General features: G+C 46.1%; 1 protein-coding gene across 3 annotated transcripts in view; it reads right to left on the bottom strand.

The window, feature by feature from the left end:
• Positions 1–18,386, bottom strand: part of CREBBP (CREB binding protein) — a 137,020-nt gene that overhangs the window by 40,205 nt on the left and 78,429 nt on the right. The window contains exons 5-16 of one of the 3 annotated variants that reach the window (XM_057487700.1): positions 17,025–17,138; positions 11,124–11,195; positions 10,566–10,808; positions 9,108–9,186; positions 8,657–8,803; positions 7,681–7,798; positions 7,009–7,180; positions 6,628–6,672; positions 4,527–4,651; positions 3,687–3,875; positions 1,823–2,230; positions 329–508 (exon numbers count right to left, since the gene is read on the bottom strand). In XM_057487700.1, coding sequence (XP_057343683.1) covers positions 329–508; positions 1,823–2,230; positions 3,687–3,875; positions 4,527–4,651; positions 6,628–6,672; positions 7,009–7,180; positions 7,681–7,798; positions 8,657–8,803; positions 9,108–9,186; positions 10,566–10,808; positions 11,124–11,195; positions 17,025–17,138 — 1,892 coding nt within the window. Of the gene's footprint in view, positions 1–328; positions 509–1,822; positions 2,231–3,686; positions 3,876–4,526; positions 4,652–6,627; positions 6,673–7,008; positions 7,181–7,680; positions 7,799–8,656; positions 8,804–9,107; positions 9,211–10,565; positions 10,809–11,123; positions 11,196–17,024; positions 17,139–18,386 lie in introns of all 3 variants that reach the window. The other 2 variants (XM_057487699.1, XM_036920397.2) reach the window with 2 other exon arrangements.

The following is an 18,386-nucleotide window of genomic DNA, read 5'->3' on the forward strand; positions in this document are numbered from 1 at the left end:
CACACCCTTTTTGCCGCCTAACTGCAGAACTATAAATGAATGAAGAACATGAAAGGCAATGAAAAAGCTGTTGGATGATGCAAACATTTAAAACATAAGCCAGTGTTCTTCATTTCTGAAAAAAAAAACAAAATAAAACCACACCTAATATCTAAAAATAAATAACCAATGTGTTTTTAAACTTATTTCCTACTTGAACCCATAATCAAACAGGATATTTTTAAAAAGGCAGGGACATGCGTGGAGGACCTCTGGCGCCTCCCCTGGGAACATTCTAGTGACACTTGTGTGTGCAGCACATCTGCCCATGCCCAGGAACAGAGCCTACCGCAGACCCAGGCTCCCCCCTGGCTTCACTGGCATCAGGCTCAGTGTCCTCGGTCTTGACCTCAGCCTTCATTTCTAGCACTGGCACATCAGGCCCTGGCTGGAGGGAGTTGGTTTCAGCGCTGGCCACTGAAGATGGAGTGGGGACCTTGTTATCAATGCTGGCAGCTGCCTGGGAAAGCTGTGGAGAAACCCAATCATTTACCTCTGTGAAAAAGACAACATACATGATCTTAAACCCTGTTGCTCACTCAATATATAGTTTCATGTTAACACTTCTCAGTGATAACCTAATAGGCACCCCTACTTGAGAGAACTGAAGAACAGAAGTTAAAATATGAGTTCCACAGGAAATCAACATCGGGCAGAAATATAACTGCCTTCTTTCCATGAATGCAGAGACAGAGGAGCTGAGCTTTCTACATTTGATATAAAATTATTTTCTGAAAGATTCTGCCTAGGTCACAGAACCACCTATTTTACGATTAAATACCTCCAAGAAGGTCATCAATGTTTATGATAAAAGGCTAAATTATCAAAATAGAAGCATATATGCAGGAAGGGGAATAAAGTACCCGTGTTGAGCCAGAATGCTCCTAATCAGTCTGTTAACTGCAGAATAGTCGCAGGCTCAGTGGTGGAGAGGTAAACCCACATGAAGGAATCACTAGATGAGTCTCAAACCCCTACGACTTCCTCAGTGGTTTTTTTAAGTAAACAATCAAAAGATAACACAAAATTACAAAGAGATCTTATTTAGAGATAAGAAACACAAAATAAGGCTAAATAAGCACACTTCTTAAGGAAAAATACCAATAGTAATGTTATCCTGGGGTGGCTGCTGGGATTCGATTTTTTAAGGAAATATCCACAGCCCAAGAATAAAGTTGATGCATTTCAGGGGTAAGGGAATTCCTAAGTCAAACTGATAAGAAAAGCAAAATTTCAGCAGGAACTTGGGAAGGCCCTGGGTCAGGGGACAGCCTGGCTCATGGGAGCACAGGACCAGGCCTGCAGGCAGGTCCAGAGAGGCTGGGGCAGATCCAAGCCACTGGAAGCACAAGCCTGGATCTGCCATTTGCAGGGGAAAAAAAGGTTTTTAGCCTGGATAGGAGGCTGACTGGCAAGGTCAAAGCATATACAATGAGGAATAGCTTGTTTACCAAACCCTCGTGTTAGAAGAGAAACGACTAAAACTCAGAAGACATCAATCTAGGTCAGATATGTGGAACACAATGCTCCTACATACAGAGAGTTGAAGAACTCTACAGAAGACCCTGGTGTGATTTCTTTAGATTTGCTGATTTCTGCAAACTTGTTTAATTAAGGAAGACAGTCCTAAGTCACATCCCACCAAACACAGCCTTGGGAGCCAGTATGAAAAACAGCACACAGCTCACTGTGTGTGCACTAGGGTACAGAGTCTGGGGACTGCCCGAGATGCAGTAGCAGCCTCCTGACAGCACTCTTCCTGGGAGTTCCCCGCGAGTCTCACCGGTGTGCCGGGGGGCTGGGTGTGCACGGGCGTGGGCTGCTGTGATGCCTGAGGGGTGGCCACAGACGGGGGCCGGGCTGGGGTCTGTGGCTGCGGTGTCACCTGGGCCGCCGCCTGCACAGTAGGGGTGCTCTGGGTTTGGCTAGCACTGGGCACCGAACCGGGGGTCGGGGTGGGAGTCTGCCCAGAAGACGACACAGGAGTTGACGGCTGGGTGGGAGCTGCGGGCTGGGGAGGAGTCATCCCAGGCGCTGGAGGGTGCTGGAGAGCTGGCATGGCCGCGGCAGCAGGGGCGGGGGGTGGCGTCTGGTGCAGTGGAGACTGGGTCACTGGTGGGCAAGGCAGCTGGCTGGCCTGGGGCCCAAGCATGTTCAGAGCGTTAGGAAGAGCAGCACCAGGAACCTGACCCTAACGGAGGGAAGAGAGTGTATTAAAATTATATCCCCCATTTAGAATGTAGCAACAGATTTGAAGAATCAAATGTATGAAAATCTCATCATGGTTTTCTTGCTGAGGTCTGCTGGTTTCAAGGGAATGTTCCATTTATAAAAATTCATCCAGCTGCACACAAACAATAATGTGCACTTTCCAATAAAATTTAACTCTAGGAATTAGAAGCATTTCATGTAACTGTTGAAACCTCTGGCTTAAACACACACATTCAACTCAGCTCTGTGCTCTAAACATCCACACACAGCTTAGATCACTGGAAAAGGTATTTCTCTTACAAAAAAAAGCAAATTACTGAAATATGGAAATGTATCAATACACTGCTTCTTAACTAGGGACATGCTTCAGAACTATCTGTGGACCTTTTAAAAAGTGACTGTGAATCACTGGTCTAGGGCAGGGGTCTGCCCATGGCTAAATCCAGTGAGCCTGCCTGTTTCTGCAGTGAAGCTTTACTGGCACCCAGCCCAGTCGACTCATTTATACATGAATGAATGTGCCTATGGCCGCTTTTGCACCACAACAGTGGAGCAGAGGAGTTGAAACAAAGACTTTTCGGTGCACGAAGTAAAAATTATTTACAGAATTATTTTAATAAATATTTAGTGAGTAAATTTAGTGTAGTCAATTATTTTTATTCAACATTACTTCATGATAAAAAATGAAAGCATGAAATTTTGTATTTTGGGGGGAGATTTGGCCTGTTTTAGATACATGTGTACTTCCTTCCATACAGCAACAATCTAAGGCACTACAAATAACTATTAAAAGGGGAAAAAAACCAGTGAAATGAATGGAAAATAGTTCTCTTCAGCCTAAGACTGAATAATTAAAAACATTCAACAAGAAGAGAAAAAAGAGTTATTGAAACATGGCAATGTTTCAGTCCACTGGTTCTCAACTGGAGACATGCTTCAGAATTATTTGTGGACCTTTTAAAAAGCGATTCTACTCAACTGATACAGTCAGCCTGACTTCACCTGGGAAGTTGAGACAGACAGGCAACGGGGTCCATGAGCCACGCCATCAGGAGTGAGTGCATGGGGCCTCTCCCCGCTCCCGCCTTAAAATGCAGTGTCTCTCAGAATCACATGTGAAACTCAAAATTTTAAATACACAAATAAAAACCAAGAAAATGACAACTAAAGACCCAAAAATCAAAACACAAAATCACACAAACCAAAAAAACCACACTCCATTCCACATCAGCATGAAGGTTGCCCAAAGATGGGAAGAGTAATTCCAAACAAGGTAAAAATGACAGAACAAAATGGGGGGAAAAAAAACAAGAGATGCTAACATGTGAAAATGAAACCTGTACTCTAGAATTCTAATGAACTAAGACACGCTCAAGTCAGGAGGAAGCTGGGGCTCCATCAGCACAGGTGCCCACAGTCCCAGAGGGGAACCGCACCTGTGACACGCCCGTCTGGGCCGCCGGCTGCCCCATGCCCACACTGTTCACACTCATTGCCCCGCTGGAGGACGGGAACTGGTTCTGCGGCAGGAACTGGCTCTGTGCAGGCGCCTGGGCCATCATGTTATTGGCGTGCGCACCCATCATGTTTGGAGGCTGAGGCATCCGGGAAGGAGAAATGGCCATCTAAAAGACAATACACATCTTTGAGAGTTCAGAACACAAGGTCCAGAGCCTTCAGGATAAACTAGAAAAGACAGAAACCCTCAAATCCTCCCTCCCTTTCAGGAAGAGAACCACCACTTGCTCAGGCCTTCTGGCTCCCAGGCACCTTGCTCTCATGCAAGTTCTCTGATGAGCCAGCTTCCAATGGTCTTCTGAATAGAAATCAGTAGCATGCTATAATTTAAAGTTCAAAACACGCCTTGTTTGAGTTCTCTGAGTGTTTAGAAAGCCTCAGGAGATAAGTTCCAGGAGTCAACAGATACTGATAAGTCTCTCTTGGCTGCATATCTGAGGCTGCCTACTTGATCCTCAGAACTCCCATCTTCTTACAAAGTCACAAGTTCCTATGAGTTTGTCATTCCAATAAGAATAAGTATGGTCAAATAATTCTCACTGTAGTAATGAAGACTGAGAAAGAGGGAGAGAGAGAGAGAGAGAGAGAGAGAGAGAGAGAGAGAGAGAGAGAGAGAGAGAGAGAGAGAAGCAGTAAAGAAAGCATAGCCCGAATCCAAAGGAACAAGTGCCATAGGGTTCTCAGAACACCTATGACCTCACTGCTTAGAGCATTTCCTGGATTCGAGCAAGGCCTTCTCCGCCCCGCCGAGCACTTACCCCTGGGACGGAGCCCATGCTGCTCATCGGGACAGAGTGGTTCATAGGGGACGCTGCGCGCGGGCCCATGGGAGCTTGTGGCAACTGTACATTCCCCAAGGACATTGGGGTAAATGAATTCATCCCTGTAAATGTACCCACAATGGTTCATTAGGAAAAGCTCCCACAAGAAAAGAGAATTATAACTCATCAAATTAACTCTAAGCAATGAAGGATGGAACATGTACAACTGAAAGGAAATCACCAGGTAAGTGCCAGACTTCTCATCCAGGAAACAAGCACTGACTCAGTTGTGGTGAGGGAGGTATGGTGGACCGGGGGTGAGGAAGCAGGAGGAGATGAAGGGAGAAAGTCAGGGGAACCGCCGCCACCATGCCCAGGGGCACCACTGAGCAGTGAGACGACAGCACTCCACACAGAAGCGGCCCAGCAGCCAAGGGGATGAAGAGGCGCTGGGCAGGCGCTCCCAGGCACCTACTGGGAGGTTACCTAAAGCCAGGCCCCGTCCAGCCTCCCCCCTACACCCCTGGAGCACCTGGCGCCCTCTCCTCTCCTGTAGGAAGCCAGTTCACCAGCTCTTCGGGAGAGCTTCCACTGATTCTTAGTTCTAGGATAAGACTCAAGACATGGTCTCCATTTTGTAAGCACGGAAGCGTTTACAAGAGTCCACGGGTTGGCACTTCTCAATCTCAGCCTCTTCCCCAGACTGGAAAGATCTCACTTTTGAGGCCACTTTCATCCTCCTTGCGGTGCCCGCCATCTGCAGGAGTGTCACACCATGACACGTCTAGACACAACACTCTGTGGACTCTGTGCTCTGCATAAGGGCCCATTCAAGAAACTCTTGGGACCAACACTGGGATCTAGCGGGACTGGTAGGGCTGCAAGAGGGTCTCAAAGGGCATGCGCCCCCTTAGCACTACCTTCAATGACTCCTACAAAAGTCACCCTAAAAAAGAGTCAACACAGGCCCAGGAGGAGCTTCCAGGAAGTCTGTGATAAAAAAATTTCCCTCTCTCCTTGAGGATATTGTTAACTAAATACAAAAAGGATATACTGAAGAACAGCACCATAAAGTCTCTCTTCACACAGACCTAGGTAGGCTGCTCGGGGAGGCACAGGAGGGCTCACTGTCAGGTGCCCCCATCAGTATTCTGCTCAGCAGCTATCTCAGCAGACCTGGAGCCAGCAGAGCCTCCCACACCCTCCTGACCGAGCGCTTGGCTCCTCGTCTCAGGCTCAGTGTCTCTGACCTCGTGATCTCTTCCTCCCCTCTATCTGGTCCATGAAAACAAGTCCCTGGAAAGTTTCCTTATAACATTAATTTATCTACCATGTCTTTTCCAGCATGCAGTAGATTACCACAACATTTACAAGGACTTCTTCCCCCCTCTATTCTACACACAGCAGCAAGGCCTTGCTCTGGAATCTTATGGATAATGTCACCACTTTATTTCACAATCTGTAGAAACACTCTACTGTTCAAGTCTCAATTTGACAAAAGCTTGGAAATACCCCTCCCCCTAAACTCAAATGACTGCTTCAACCAACAAAAAACATCAAATTTCAATTGGAGAAAAGAACCTCCAGAAGCTGTTCGCAGCACCCCAGCCTGACGTGGACTCGAGTACAAACTCTGTTCAGGCTACACGCTGCCAGGCTTGGCTGCTCGTGCTCCCAGGGCCCAGAGCAGCAGCTGCACCTGCCCCCCCCCCCCCCCCCCTCCTGCAGGGTTCCCTGGCCTAGGACCGGCTCAATGCTCTCCTTAGGGGCACTCAGACATGTTTCCTTCCACCATCTCCAGCGTTTTGTTTGCAGACTCTTCCAAAGAGTAATGTCCCATCTGCCCCTTAAGTTTGGAGGGGTGGGGAGGGGAGCCTGAATCCTACTTCTGACCTCCTTAGAGAGCTTTCCTATCATCTCCTAACCTCCAAACACAGCAGATATTCACACTGCCTGGGGGACTGAATTCTACTCATCTGCAAAAAGGAATGGAAGGAATCAGGGGCTATAAAGAAGTACAGAGGGGAAGAAAACACCAGTAAACTTGGTAACTGTTGGATGTTAAAGCAAAATATGATTCACAATAATATTTAGATACCTTGAGAAACCTGCATGCGATTCACTGGCAGGGGCATGGGCCCATCTATAACAGCAGAAAAAAAAATGGTTATTTAAAAAAATTCTTCATTTAGAAATAAGGAATTTTATCTTGAGAACTTCAAACTTAAAGGGAAAACCAGTCAATAGATCTAACAGCTCTGAGCGTGCATTCTCCTGCCAGCACACCCCTTAAAGGGCCTCTCATGGGAGAGTCTCAATGTCCAAACACAGGCCAATGCAGAAGGTCAAACCACTGCCACACATTTTCCAGAGTGCAGGATTCCTGAGAAATAATTCTGTGTGCTTAGAAGTACACCCCTAACACAGAAGGAAACAGAAGCAAGCAGCCTAAAGGCAGGCAGAGGAAATGAGCCCTTACTTGGAGGTCTCACAGTTTGTGCCTGTGGAATCCCGGGAGGCTGTGTTGCAGGGGCTGGTAAGGCTGGCTGGTTACCCAAGATGCCTTGTTTGTGTAAACGTGATCTCCGTTTTTCTTCTAGTTCTTTCTGTATCTTGTAGATTTTCTCTGCTAATAAGTGATAGTATTCATCCTGAAAAGCAGTAACATTCACTATTAGATAGCCAAAACTGTAAAAACAAAATATCTGTTTTGCACGTTCTAACACACTAATACACTTCTAAATTATGTACACGGGCAAAGATAAGTATTCAGCACTTCTGATAAACCAAAGGTCCAAAGGTCCAAATTCTCACTGAACTCCTAGTGACATTACAGGCTTGTTTATCAGACAGTGGGTATAGTACTACATGCATGTTTCATTTCATTCCACAGTTGAACCTCTTAGATGTTCATCAATACTAGCAATAACAGTGCATGATAAACAATGCCCATTTGTGGATTAAATATAATTTTATATGCCTTATTTACCACTGCAGTGGTCACATTTGTAATTAGCCTCCCTGGTCAGCTTCCACAAGGTAATGAGTCTACCCAACTAACAGGTTTCCCCCTTTCCAGACAATCGGCCAGACAGGTGCAGTTTTATCTGCCATAGGTGGTGCGCAGGCTGGAACACACGTGGCAACTTACCCTACTGTTGGCAGACTCATACATGTCCCCTTCCACTTTCTTAGCATAGGCCACCAGGTTCTCCATGCGGCGGTCCTTCAGGGCTGCAGGGTCAGGTGTTGGGAAGATGGCTTGGACACTGAAAGGACCATAGTCAATCAACCTACTTTCAATACATCAGTATCTTGCTATGTTATACATGTCATGGAACAAGAAGAAACAGGATCATCTATCTATGGGCGCAATGCACCCTGGAGACAAACCCCCACTCTCTCACTTAGTATATGAATGAACTGTGGTCACTCTCTGGAGATAACACTGACCTGTCAATTTATCCACAAGTCAAACACACACTATTATTTTGCTATTAGTAACAGTAAGTGCTGAGTCATCTCAAGACTAACATGATCTCAAATTCCTAATTTTTAATCTATTGATTATAAAAATATTTGATTAAAATGATGAAGAAAGAAAAAACCTCCAAGGGACTCAAGCTGATTAACTTCACCTTCAATTTAACTTAATTAGCATGAGAAAGTTAACTGTTAACCTGACTGTGCAGTGTTACTATCATGCCTCCTGTCCAAATTTTCCCAAATCTCAGGGGTCTCTACAACTGTAATCTTGAGCCATAAAATAAAGCAAAGCTTCTGAGCTAATCCCAGCCCCACCATGCATTCAGAGCGGTCTGGCTGCACTGGGAGTTTTGGCCTCTGTAAGAGGGGTCACAGTTCACACCTCTCTGTAAGGTGAAGCCACAGATGCTCTGACACGGCCCCACCCTGGGATGCAGGGGCTGAGATTCTCTGATCTGTCAGCAGTGTCTGACTCTCTAAACAAGCACACACCCTCTGCAGCTGCTAGGGTACCATCACCCAGGCCCAAGGGCCCAGTCAGGAATTACACCCGGCATCGACAAAACCGCAAAACTCTCATATTGACATGAGCCACAGAATGTTCTGGTCACATGTGAATAACAGGTGAGGTGGGCACGTACAGTTTGTGCACTAGATGGCTCCGCAGGTCCTGAGTGACGTGTTCGTGCCAGCTTTTCCGGACGCCAGTGCTGGAAGGAGGGGCAGCTGTTGGTATGGTGCTGAGGGCGCCGATGCTCCCCGAGCTGGCGCTATCATTCATCAGGGGGCTGAGGGAAAAACAGGAGCACTCACCATCTACTCAAGTGTAGCCAGTGCACTTCATTTAAGTAAGGTTCTGCACCCCTACTTTTCGTGGGACTTTTTCAAAGTTTGAGGGAGGGAGGGAGGGAGGGAGGGACGGAGGAAGGAAGGAAGGAAGAAAAATAGCATTTCCCCTCCCCTGCCACTGCCCTGTTCAAACTATTTTCTCTGCCACACGCTTAGAAAGAATCACAGAGTTCTGTGTGATTCTCAGCCCATTTTCATGTGTGACTATCACTCAGACAGGAGCTGACTGAAACTTGGTCTTACTTTGTGGCCCCAAGGGAAGTTGGAAGAGCTGATTCTGAAATCAAGTTTGGTGGCTGCTGATCTGCTGTTATTCCTCCTGCTGGAATGTTCATTGGGTTATTTCCTTTAAAGACAGAAAGACATCAGCCAACTCCTAAATCACACACTTCAGAGTTGTAATACCAGATAAACCAGTCACCACATAGGTAAGTGATTCTTATGAGTTATAATCAACACTTGGCAGGACTCTGGGTGTTACATTTTTTAATAGTGGTGATCAAGTTGTACAAATTCAGCTGCAGACTCCCTCTCACTGTACCGTGTAACCCAAATAAGGCCAGCTGGTACTGCAATGTTCTCTATGGCTGTGGAAAAAACTAGAAATGATCCACTTGTAGCTTCAGATTCTGATTCTGGCTTCATTAATATCATGTCCTGAACAACTAAGCTGACCTGTCACATATATTTGTGTCATCTTTTATTTTGCTTTTTATGTGTATCAGAAAAAAAAAATCAGAAATTAATTGCAGGTGAGAAACATAAAAGGTCAGCTTATCTACAGTACTTACTTTAAAGTAAGAAAAAGTGGAGACTCAGAGGTTAATGGTCTTGTTACAAATCATACCATCAGTAGGAGTAGAGGTAGATTAGAAATCAGGTCTTAAGACCCTAATCCAGTGTCCTGGCCAGTAGGAGTTAGATATGTATTAGGGTGGTTGTTTTCCAAAAACCAAAAAATGAATGTTTTTAGTAAGTCACTTTTAAGGTTAACATACTCTATGAGGAAAAGAACAAAACTGGCACAATAGCCTTAACTTGACTGATACTAACTGCTTGGCTAAAGCCTAAGTTTTAAAGGACTGTATAAATTTAAAGAAAAATATTAAGGAAACACCAAGCAGAGATGGCAAAAATTGTGGAGATATGTGAGCAAATGACCAACCAATGGCAAATGATGGGTTGGGATAATAACATGGAGAAGGCGGAGACAGGAGGGATTTTCTGAGACTCATATTAACCCAGGTATCGGCTGGTCACCTCTGCTGCGGGATAGCCCATGACCGAGATGTGCTTGAACTGGCAGACCACCTACAAGTTCTCCTACATGTACCAAATACATGGTCTACTGGGAGCCAATGCAAGTGGCACGATGGTATTCTGATACATGAAATTTAGCATTCTGGGCCATATGAAACACCTTCCATGAAAACTGTCCAGACAGAAGTGGCCCAGCAAAAAAACACAGGTTCATTTGCAAGAGCTGTTCTTTGTAGAAGACCACATGGCTTCCTTGCACCCACACTTTAGCCCTTTTCTCTGGAAGTGTTTTATTTCAATCATTTAAAAGACACCATCCCTTTAATATATGTATGTTAATTTGAATTTAAAGTAAAAACAGTAACTACTGTTCTGAGTTCTGGAAGACCTGACATTCCCATGGCTGCATTTAGATAAAGGAGATCTTGAGAGTTCACCTACCCAGGGGGTTGAGAGTCCTCATCTGCTGGTGAGTTTGAGGCTGTGCTGGTTGCTGGCCCGGAACCTGAGGCTGCAGCTGCGTTTGGGGCTGGTTCAGGTAGGGGAGCCCAAGAGCAGCGTAGGCTCGCTGCATGGAGCTGGGGTCTATGGGGTTCGGGTTACTTAAAGAAGTAGCATTTTGCTGGCCTGTGCCAACAGAGCCAAGTGTGTTTTGAATTCCACTAGCTGGAGACCCCAGGATGGCTATAACAACAAACAGACAGATAGACAAAGAAGGTAAGTAAAAGGGAAAAGTTCACAAATTACATCTATTCTGCAAAACAGCAGCTGAGCAAAAGCTAAAGGAAGTTCAAGCTTCTATCTTAGAAAGCAAGAGACCACAAAATCAGAGATCACTTAATAAGAAGCATTATGCATTAAATCTAGAGACTCAGAAGAGGTCAGTTCCAGGAGTGTCAGGGCAAACACATGACAGCGCCAAAGTGCTCTGCTTCTTTGGGGGTCATCAGCCACCACTGGGGTGAACTGAGGAACACCCCTTGGTCCTTCACTGCTCACCTGCAGTTACAGGATTAACAGAAGTAGCAGAAGTGATACCCGGCAGGTCAGTGTTGTTACTGATTAAGAAATCTATGACATAAAAAAATCGCAATTCATCAGAACTTAAAGCATACAATGACCACATTAACACCATGCCTTTCCTACGGCCTCCTGTGCAAGGAAGCATCATGCTGAGCTCTCTGACTACATAAAGCTGTTTAAGAAACACAGCACTTGATTGGCTGGCTGATATATTTGAAATTAATGGGTGGAACAAGGTATCACCTCAGTACCACTGATAACCAGCTCGGCCTCCTGGGGCCATCCTCAGCCCCCACTATCCGGTCTTCTGGTGGCCTGCAGGATATTCCCTCCTGCTGCACCACCTACCCAGTCAATCCCAGAAACTAAAGGAAAACCTGCGGCGACAGAAACAACCCCATTCCAAAGGGCTGCAAGGTTAAAAGAGATGACCCCAAACTCGCACCTCCTTACCCGTTCCAAGTTCAAGTCTTCTGTCTGTCTGTCATCCATGCAAATGTCCTCATTTAGTGAGCACTTAACCATATGGCAGAACTTTTGGGTCACACTATTTGTTTTCATTCTTAAGAATTCTTTTCTTTCCAACTTTCCCAAACTTTACTCATGTTATAAATACCAACTTATAAAATCAACACTATAACATATGATCTTTATACATAAAACACTACCACAAAGCCTTTCTTTCAAATTCAGACCATTATGTGTAACAATATTCTCACATTAAATAATCAGTGCAACTGTGTGTGTAACATAAACAACTCAAATATCACAGTAGCTTAATTAAACTGAAATGTGTAAAAAAAAAAAAATCTTGGTATTTACACATTCCATACTACGAACTTTTCTAATAAGGATATTCAGATCTCAATCTCATTAATGCTCATTAGATAGGATTATACACACCAAGCACCTCATTATTATAAATGAAAAGCAATTCTCAAGGTACACTTAACAAGTGTGTAGCCAAAGTTAAGTCAGGTGTAATACCTTTAAAAGTATTTTTTCTAGTAGTTAACACTCCCTAAAACTTTAAACACATGCCCATCACATGCTAAATTTTCTAAAAGAACTATAACATGGAAAGGAAAGTAATAATGGTAGGATGATTTATTTTTCTATCACCTTATGGTATAAGAAAGAAAAGACCCAGACTGCATTTGATACACAAAGTGATCAACTGCGGAGAGGAATTTAAAGCAACAATTTTATCTCCTCCTTTCCAGGTGAAGTTGCAGCAGCTACGCTTTAATAATGTCTTCTTCCTACTATACTCCACCTTCGCCACACATTGGCCAACGCCATCCTTTTAGCCAGAATGTCCCACCTTAGAGCAAATGCCATTCCCAAGCCCAAGGCCACTGATGGGGCAGCCAGAGCCTCCTACAGAAGCTGCAGATACAGTCACTGTTTTCTTTGTTAAAAATATTTATTTTGTAAATGTAAACATTACTCTATTTTTTATTTTAAAAGAAAACAAACCTCTCAGAAGACAAGTAAGCATTTGGTACTAGACATTTCTAACAATTCAGTGGCAAGGAACACAAAGTACAAACAAATGAAAAAGGCCTCTGACACTTAAGCCTGGCCCCACCTGAGCCCCAAAGCTGCCATCAGACGGCACAAATGTTTCAGGGTTGAGGTGCACGGGCATCTCCTTCGGGGTGACGGCTGACCGAGAAGGGAGTTTTCAGGTACAAGTGATCACACACTGTGTTTTGCAAGCTCAAGATGCTGCCACTCCTCTGTGACCATTTTCCGGCTCTTGGGTGGTGAGGTGTCCCCGAATCCCACAGTGCCTGTTGGTCTCTGCTCGTCTCTGGGCATCTACCTCAATCCTCAGTCACTCCACAGACTGACAGCAGTCTGTGTTTATTTTTTCTCAATAAAACTGGGCTCAATTTGGAAGTCCAATGAAAACTGACACAAATTAAATTCCAAAACTTTGTCAGAGTGGTAGGAGACACACCAGGAAGCAGGCAAAGCACCTACCATCTTGTCACTACTAAGATTTCTATGGAGAAAGTGGTGCTGGAATTTACTCAGACCTGCGCATCCCTAACAGAGTTGATCCCAGGCTAGCAGGCCTCACACAGGTACCGTGCGCACTGGGACTGCCTTCCTTTCCAGCCCCTTCTTGTGCATGGCATAGAGCACAACAACAAAGCCAAAGGGCCTGGCCTCCACCACCATGCATAACACACAAGCCCTCCAAACAGCTCAGGAGTGGCAACACTGTGCTACCCAGCAGTTAAGAGAAAAGCTGTTCTATGAAGTACATCACACCAACGACTGTTCAGTACTTAAAGCAGGGCAAACAAGCCCACTACTCTATCCCTCTGGACGCTTAGGTTTCACTGTGCCCTCGGCTTGCCACCCCAACCACAGTCTGTCAAGAAAAGTGCATGAGAATCTCTGAAGAGCCCTCAAGTGAACAAGGGCCAGTTCAACGCCACTTTCTGAGCACCTAAGCAGGCAGCCCTATGAGAGAAATTTTATGGAGGGAGATTTGGACTCACTATCATGAAGGAAGGCATTTCAAACAATCAGAGATGCCTACAATTGGACAAATAGGAAGGGTAGGCAGTGAGCGCCAAGTCAGCAGAGGTATTCAAGCAACGGGCTAGAGGGCTGCTGCCTCAGACAGTTGATGGGCTCACACTGCAGCCCAGCCCACGTCGAGGCAGCTGTGGGCGACGTGTGGGTTCAGTCTGGCTCCAGGACTAACCCCACAGCACTCGGTCTGACAGTCCTTCTGGGATTCTGAGTTGGGAAACTCATAGTTTCCTCACAGAGTAACTCAGACCTTCTCCGGGGCCCCAGGATGGACACCAGCCCCTTGAGGCATCCAGGGCAGCACAGTCCAACCACTGATACACACATCAACCACCTGGAAACTTGTTAAAACACGGATTCTGAAACAGGGGGTCTGGGATGGGGCCCAAGCTTCTGCACTTCTAACAAGAACCTGGAAGTGCCTCTGCAGCTGCTCTGAGGGGCTGTACTGTGAGTGGAAGGAACCTCACTGATGAGGGAAGAGGGGTGCAGACAGGAATTCAGTTATGTGCTCACACAGCTCCAGTCCTCTGTGCATCCTGTGCACTGGAATTCACTGGAAGTCAGATGCTAAGACTAACATCAAGTATATACCCTGGAAAGTTCTAATTATTCACTAAAATCTGATTCTCTCTGTAAGGGTTGGATAGCTCAAGATCAGCGGTTACAGAATCTTTAGAAAAAACTCAAAGAAAAATCAAACAAAATCTCAACATGGGCCAAAAAGGTAACCAATGGTCTGGGTTTCACCTCAAAGACAATCAGGTTAGCTCCACAGGTAACTGTGGCAGCTTCTCTCAATAGGACAGCCATGAGAGAAGTTAGTGGGACATGGGCACCAGGTGAGGTAGGCACCTATGGGAAGCCCTGCCTAGAAAGCACCACCGGCGGGGCAGAGGCCAGTCTCAGACTGTCCCAGGGGTCCTCACCAGCTGCCAGAAACAGTTCCTCCCTCCACACACCAGGCTGCTCGCACAGGGATCTCCGAGCCCATCAGACGCTGCCCTTGCTGGTAGGTCAGCTGTGCAGACACTGTTGCTGCCTCTGGAACGTTTACTCTGTTGCAGCTGTGCCCTGTCAGGTCCCACCCTGAGCACACTCTGAGCCCGCCTTCCCCAACAGTCCATACCACTGACTGTCCCTACCTCAGTCCTTCAAGTGATGATATGCTTGGTTGGTCATCAGCTCATTTTAAATGTATGTACTCTGACTCTGGGACCCAAGTTTATGCTACTGACGGGTCGGATTCACCTTTTCTTGGTGCTTGATCCACGTCTGCACACATGGTAAGCACAATGTGCTTTAGGAGGGGAGAACAACGAAGTTCACAAAAATGGTTTCACTGGAACTTTCTCACTCTCCACACCAAACTCCTCTATACTCACCATATAGTTTAGAGTTCAAGGGACACACTCAGAGGTGACACCTAATTTGAGAAGCACTTAAGAAATTTTTAAATAGGTGCTTTCATTTCTTCTATGAAAAATTACCAAAACCTGGCATAGTCTAAATATTCCCCATGACTTTGTATTATAAAATCACCTTGGTAACACCTCACATTATGACTAGGAGAAAGAGTGTGGTTTACCACTTAAGAGAAGATGCCCTGGATCAGTCGTCACAACATTCAGGCAGTTATAAGGATGTTCAAAACAAAACAAAACAAAAAACCACATACATTTCTTTTTTCTTTTCTTAAAACAAAAACCACATAAGTGTTTCTTAAAAAGAGAAATCACAAAAGTTTAAAGCTGTCATGGTAACACATACTGAAAACAAAAGGTCCCAGAAAAGCCACACCCCCAGGTTAGAAGTTCAGAACAAGTCCTAACTTCATTCACTCAGGGAATCAATGTTTTGGCACTTAACAAGTCTACTACTGAAACGTTTCCTCAAACACAAGAAACTGCAACCATCATGATATTCTAGTCAAAGAAAAAGTTTTACACTAACTGGGAGGAAAAACAGGCAGCATTCCACTACAACTACCAACCCAAATAATGGTTCTGGAGACCCAGACTCCAAGAACTTAACTTTGAATGACATGTCCTGGAAAACTGTGTATTAATTCAAAATCTAATTAATCAGCGAATAGTTTAACTGATTTAGGAAAGTGGCTGTTCAAGGAAATTTGGCATGACTCCTGCAGGGAAGGAAGCCAACAGGCGCAGGCCCCAGAAAGGCTCATTATGTGCTATGATGCTGTGCTTAGGATCCTCTCACCAGGGAGCGGAGCTGGCCCAGCAGGGGACGAGAGGTGGGCTGGCCCCAGGCTCTGCTCCTGGGCACTCTTAGGAACGATCCGCTTTTCCACCTCCCCCCACCGCCCCCCCACCGCCCCCCCCGCGCCCTGAGACTTCCAGAAAGAAAAGCAGCAGGTTCTCCAGGCAGCAGCCAGGTCTTGAGGACGATGATCAAGAAGAATGAAAGTGATGAACACATAACCACAAACAAAGGAGGGTGGCAAGACGGAGGAAGAGGAGGAGGAAGAGGAGGAAGAAGAGGAAGACTGTGAGTGCTGGAAGGCGCGAGGGGCAGCACAAGATTGAAGGGTGAGTCCCTTCTCTTCAAACGGAGGGACACACCCAAAGGCCAAAGCTGTGCCTCTGAAATGACAGGGAAGGCTTTAAAATTGGGAAGAGATGGGCATCCTTCCATTGCTCTGATTCCTACAGACAGCGGGGAGCTGCAGAGCCACACACAGGCCTCCTATGCGGGACCACCGCCTAACTGCTCGGTTCGGGGCTGCAGACGACTCTAAAGACAACACAACAATGGCAGCAATCAGGATGCGGCCAGTCCTGGGACAGACTCTCAATCTGTGCTGAATTAACTGTTCGTTACACAGAAAGGTCTGGGAACTGCATCTCCACAGGAGGGAAACCCTCCCACTATCTACCCATGGCAGTTCATGCTCACCCAGGCAGACCCGCTCTTCTACAGCAAGGAGTCCTCACAAGTCACTCTAGGATGAGGGGTTTCCCGTGACTAAAGAAGTGTCCCCCTTGCTTCCCCCGCCTCCCAAAGTCACTGCCACTACTGTGACATGACATTCAAACCCTCAGATACTGAGTATCTGTCAAGATACAGAAGAGTCCTCCTGCTGGCCCCTGTGCTCCGCGCTGCTGGCTGTGGTGCACGCATGCAGGGTGGGAGTAAGCCTAGCTCTGCTCTCCTGTCCCTGTGCCTCCACCTCACGTCTCTGCTTGCCATTGTACTTTGTGGTTGTAATTTCTCCCTGCTTCCTACCTACTCTTCTGTATTCTCTTTAGAAATAGCTTATTTTCTCATCTCCAAGCTTCTCTACCCCCAGTGCTCACTTACTTTGTTGGTTTCGCTTGTCACTGGCATTTTTCAAAGGGAGGCAAACAGGACAGTCATGTCGTGTGCAGTTCTTCCAATGAGAGATGATTTGTCGTGAAGATGCACAATGGGCAACTATGACCAGAAAAACAACGAGATGTTATTTTTCTATCCAAATCGTCACACTTTCAATCACACCTAAATTATAATGCCAGATTCCACAAGAAAATGGTAACAAGTGTAACCATAACACAGTATACACAGTCCTCAACTTACAAACAGGCTGTTTCCAAAAGGTTTGTAAGTCAACTGTTGGGACTTCCAAACAAAAACTTCCTATAGAAGCAATGTTATGAATGATGGTGATTACGGTCAGCCCACAAAACAAAAACAAAACAAAATAAAAACTATTTGAACTGAAATACTGAACAACTGAAATGAAAGGTAGTAATTCTGTAATGTCACTATTTAAAATAAAATTTTACCTTGTTTAAGGAGAAATACAGAGAGAAGCAAATGAGAAGTCTGTACAGATTCAGAAAGGGACCCCAGCTCTTTTCAAAGTACTTGAGAGGCCAGTGAGATCTAATGGCCTTTATCTTCACTTATGTACTAAGGTGCTCTGATTCCTTCTAAAGCCCTCGCATGATCCTCCCCTGCTTCTCCATCAGGATCAGGGTTGTGCTCAGGACTCACAAATGTCAAAGAGGGAGAGAGGAAGACAAGAGAGAGTCTTCCCACGGTTTAGGAGCCCAAGGAAGAAGAGAAGGAAAGAGGAGAAGATTACAGGAAAGTATGGTTGTTGGTAGGGAACACTTTCTTCAGCAGAACCGAGGTGTCTGCCACAGAAGAGGGGAAAGGCGGCACATGATGTGCCCGATTCACCCCTCCTCGAGCAGGAGGAAGGCAGCGGCAGGGATGATATGGGGCGCGCAGTTCCCAGGTCCTGGACAGTCACCCAGGACAACCTCGCTGGGACCCGTCAGCCCCAAGATGAGATGGTGGAGAGGCAGGGCAGTGCGCTGAGCACAGGGAACAACTGCAAGACGGACGCTGGAGAGTGAGGGAAGAACGTGTGCGTGTCTGCAGATGCGACGTTGCCCAAAGACTGCTGCTGTATCCAGAGATTTTACGAAGAAGACGGAGCTTAGAAAGTGACAAACGTCCCCCGAGGCACGAGGAGAAGAACGAAAGGGGGCACAGCCTTGCCCAGCGGGGCTCCTGGAGTATCACACCTCATCACCTCTCTCAGGAGGCTAAGTGGTCTGCAGGCACCGAAGTGGCCGGTGTGTGGGGACGGAGGCCACGGGAACCTGATTAACAAGGGAGCTGCCTATGGGACATGAAGACGACTTCATCCTAAGCCTCCAGGACCTCAGAAAA

This window comes from Manis pentadactyla, chromosome 10 (assembly GCF_030020395.1).
Source record: "Manis pentadactyla isolate mManPen7 chromosome 10, mManPen7.hap1, whole genome shotgun sequence".
NCBI classification, from domain to species: Eukaryota; Metazoa; Chordata; class Mammalia; order Pholidota; family Manidae; genus Manis; species Manis pentadactyla.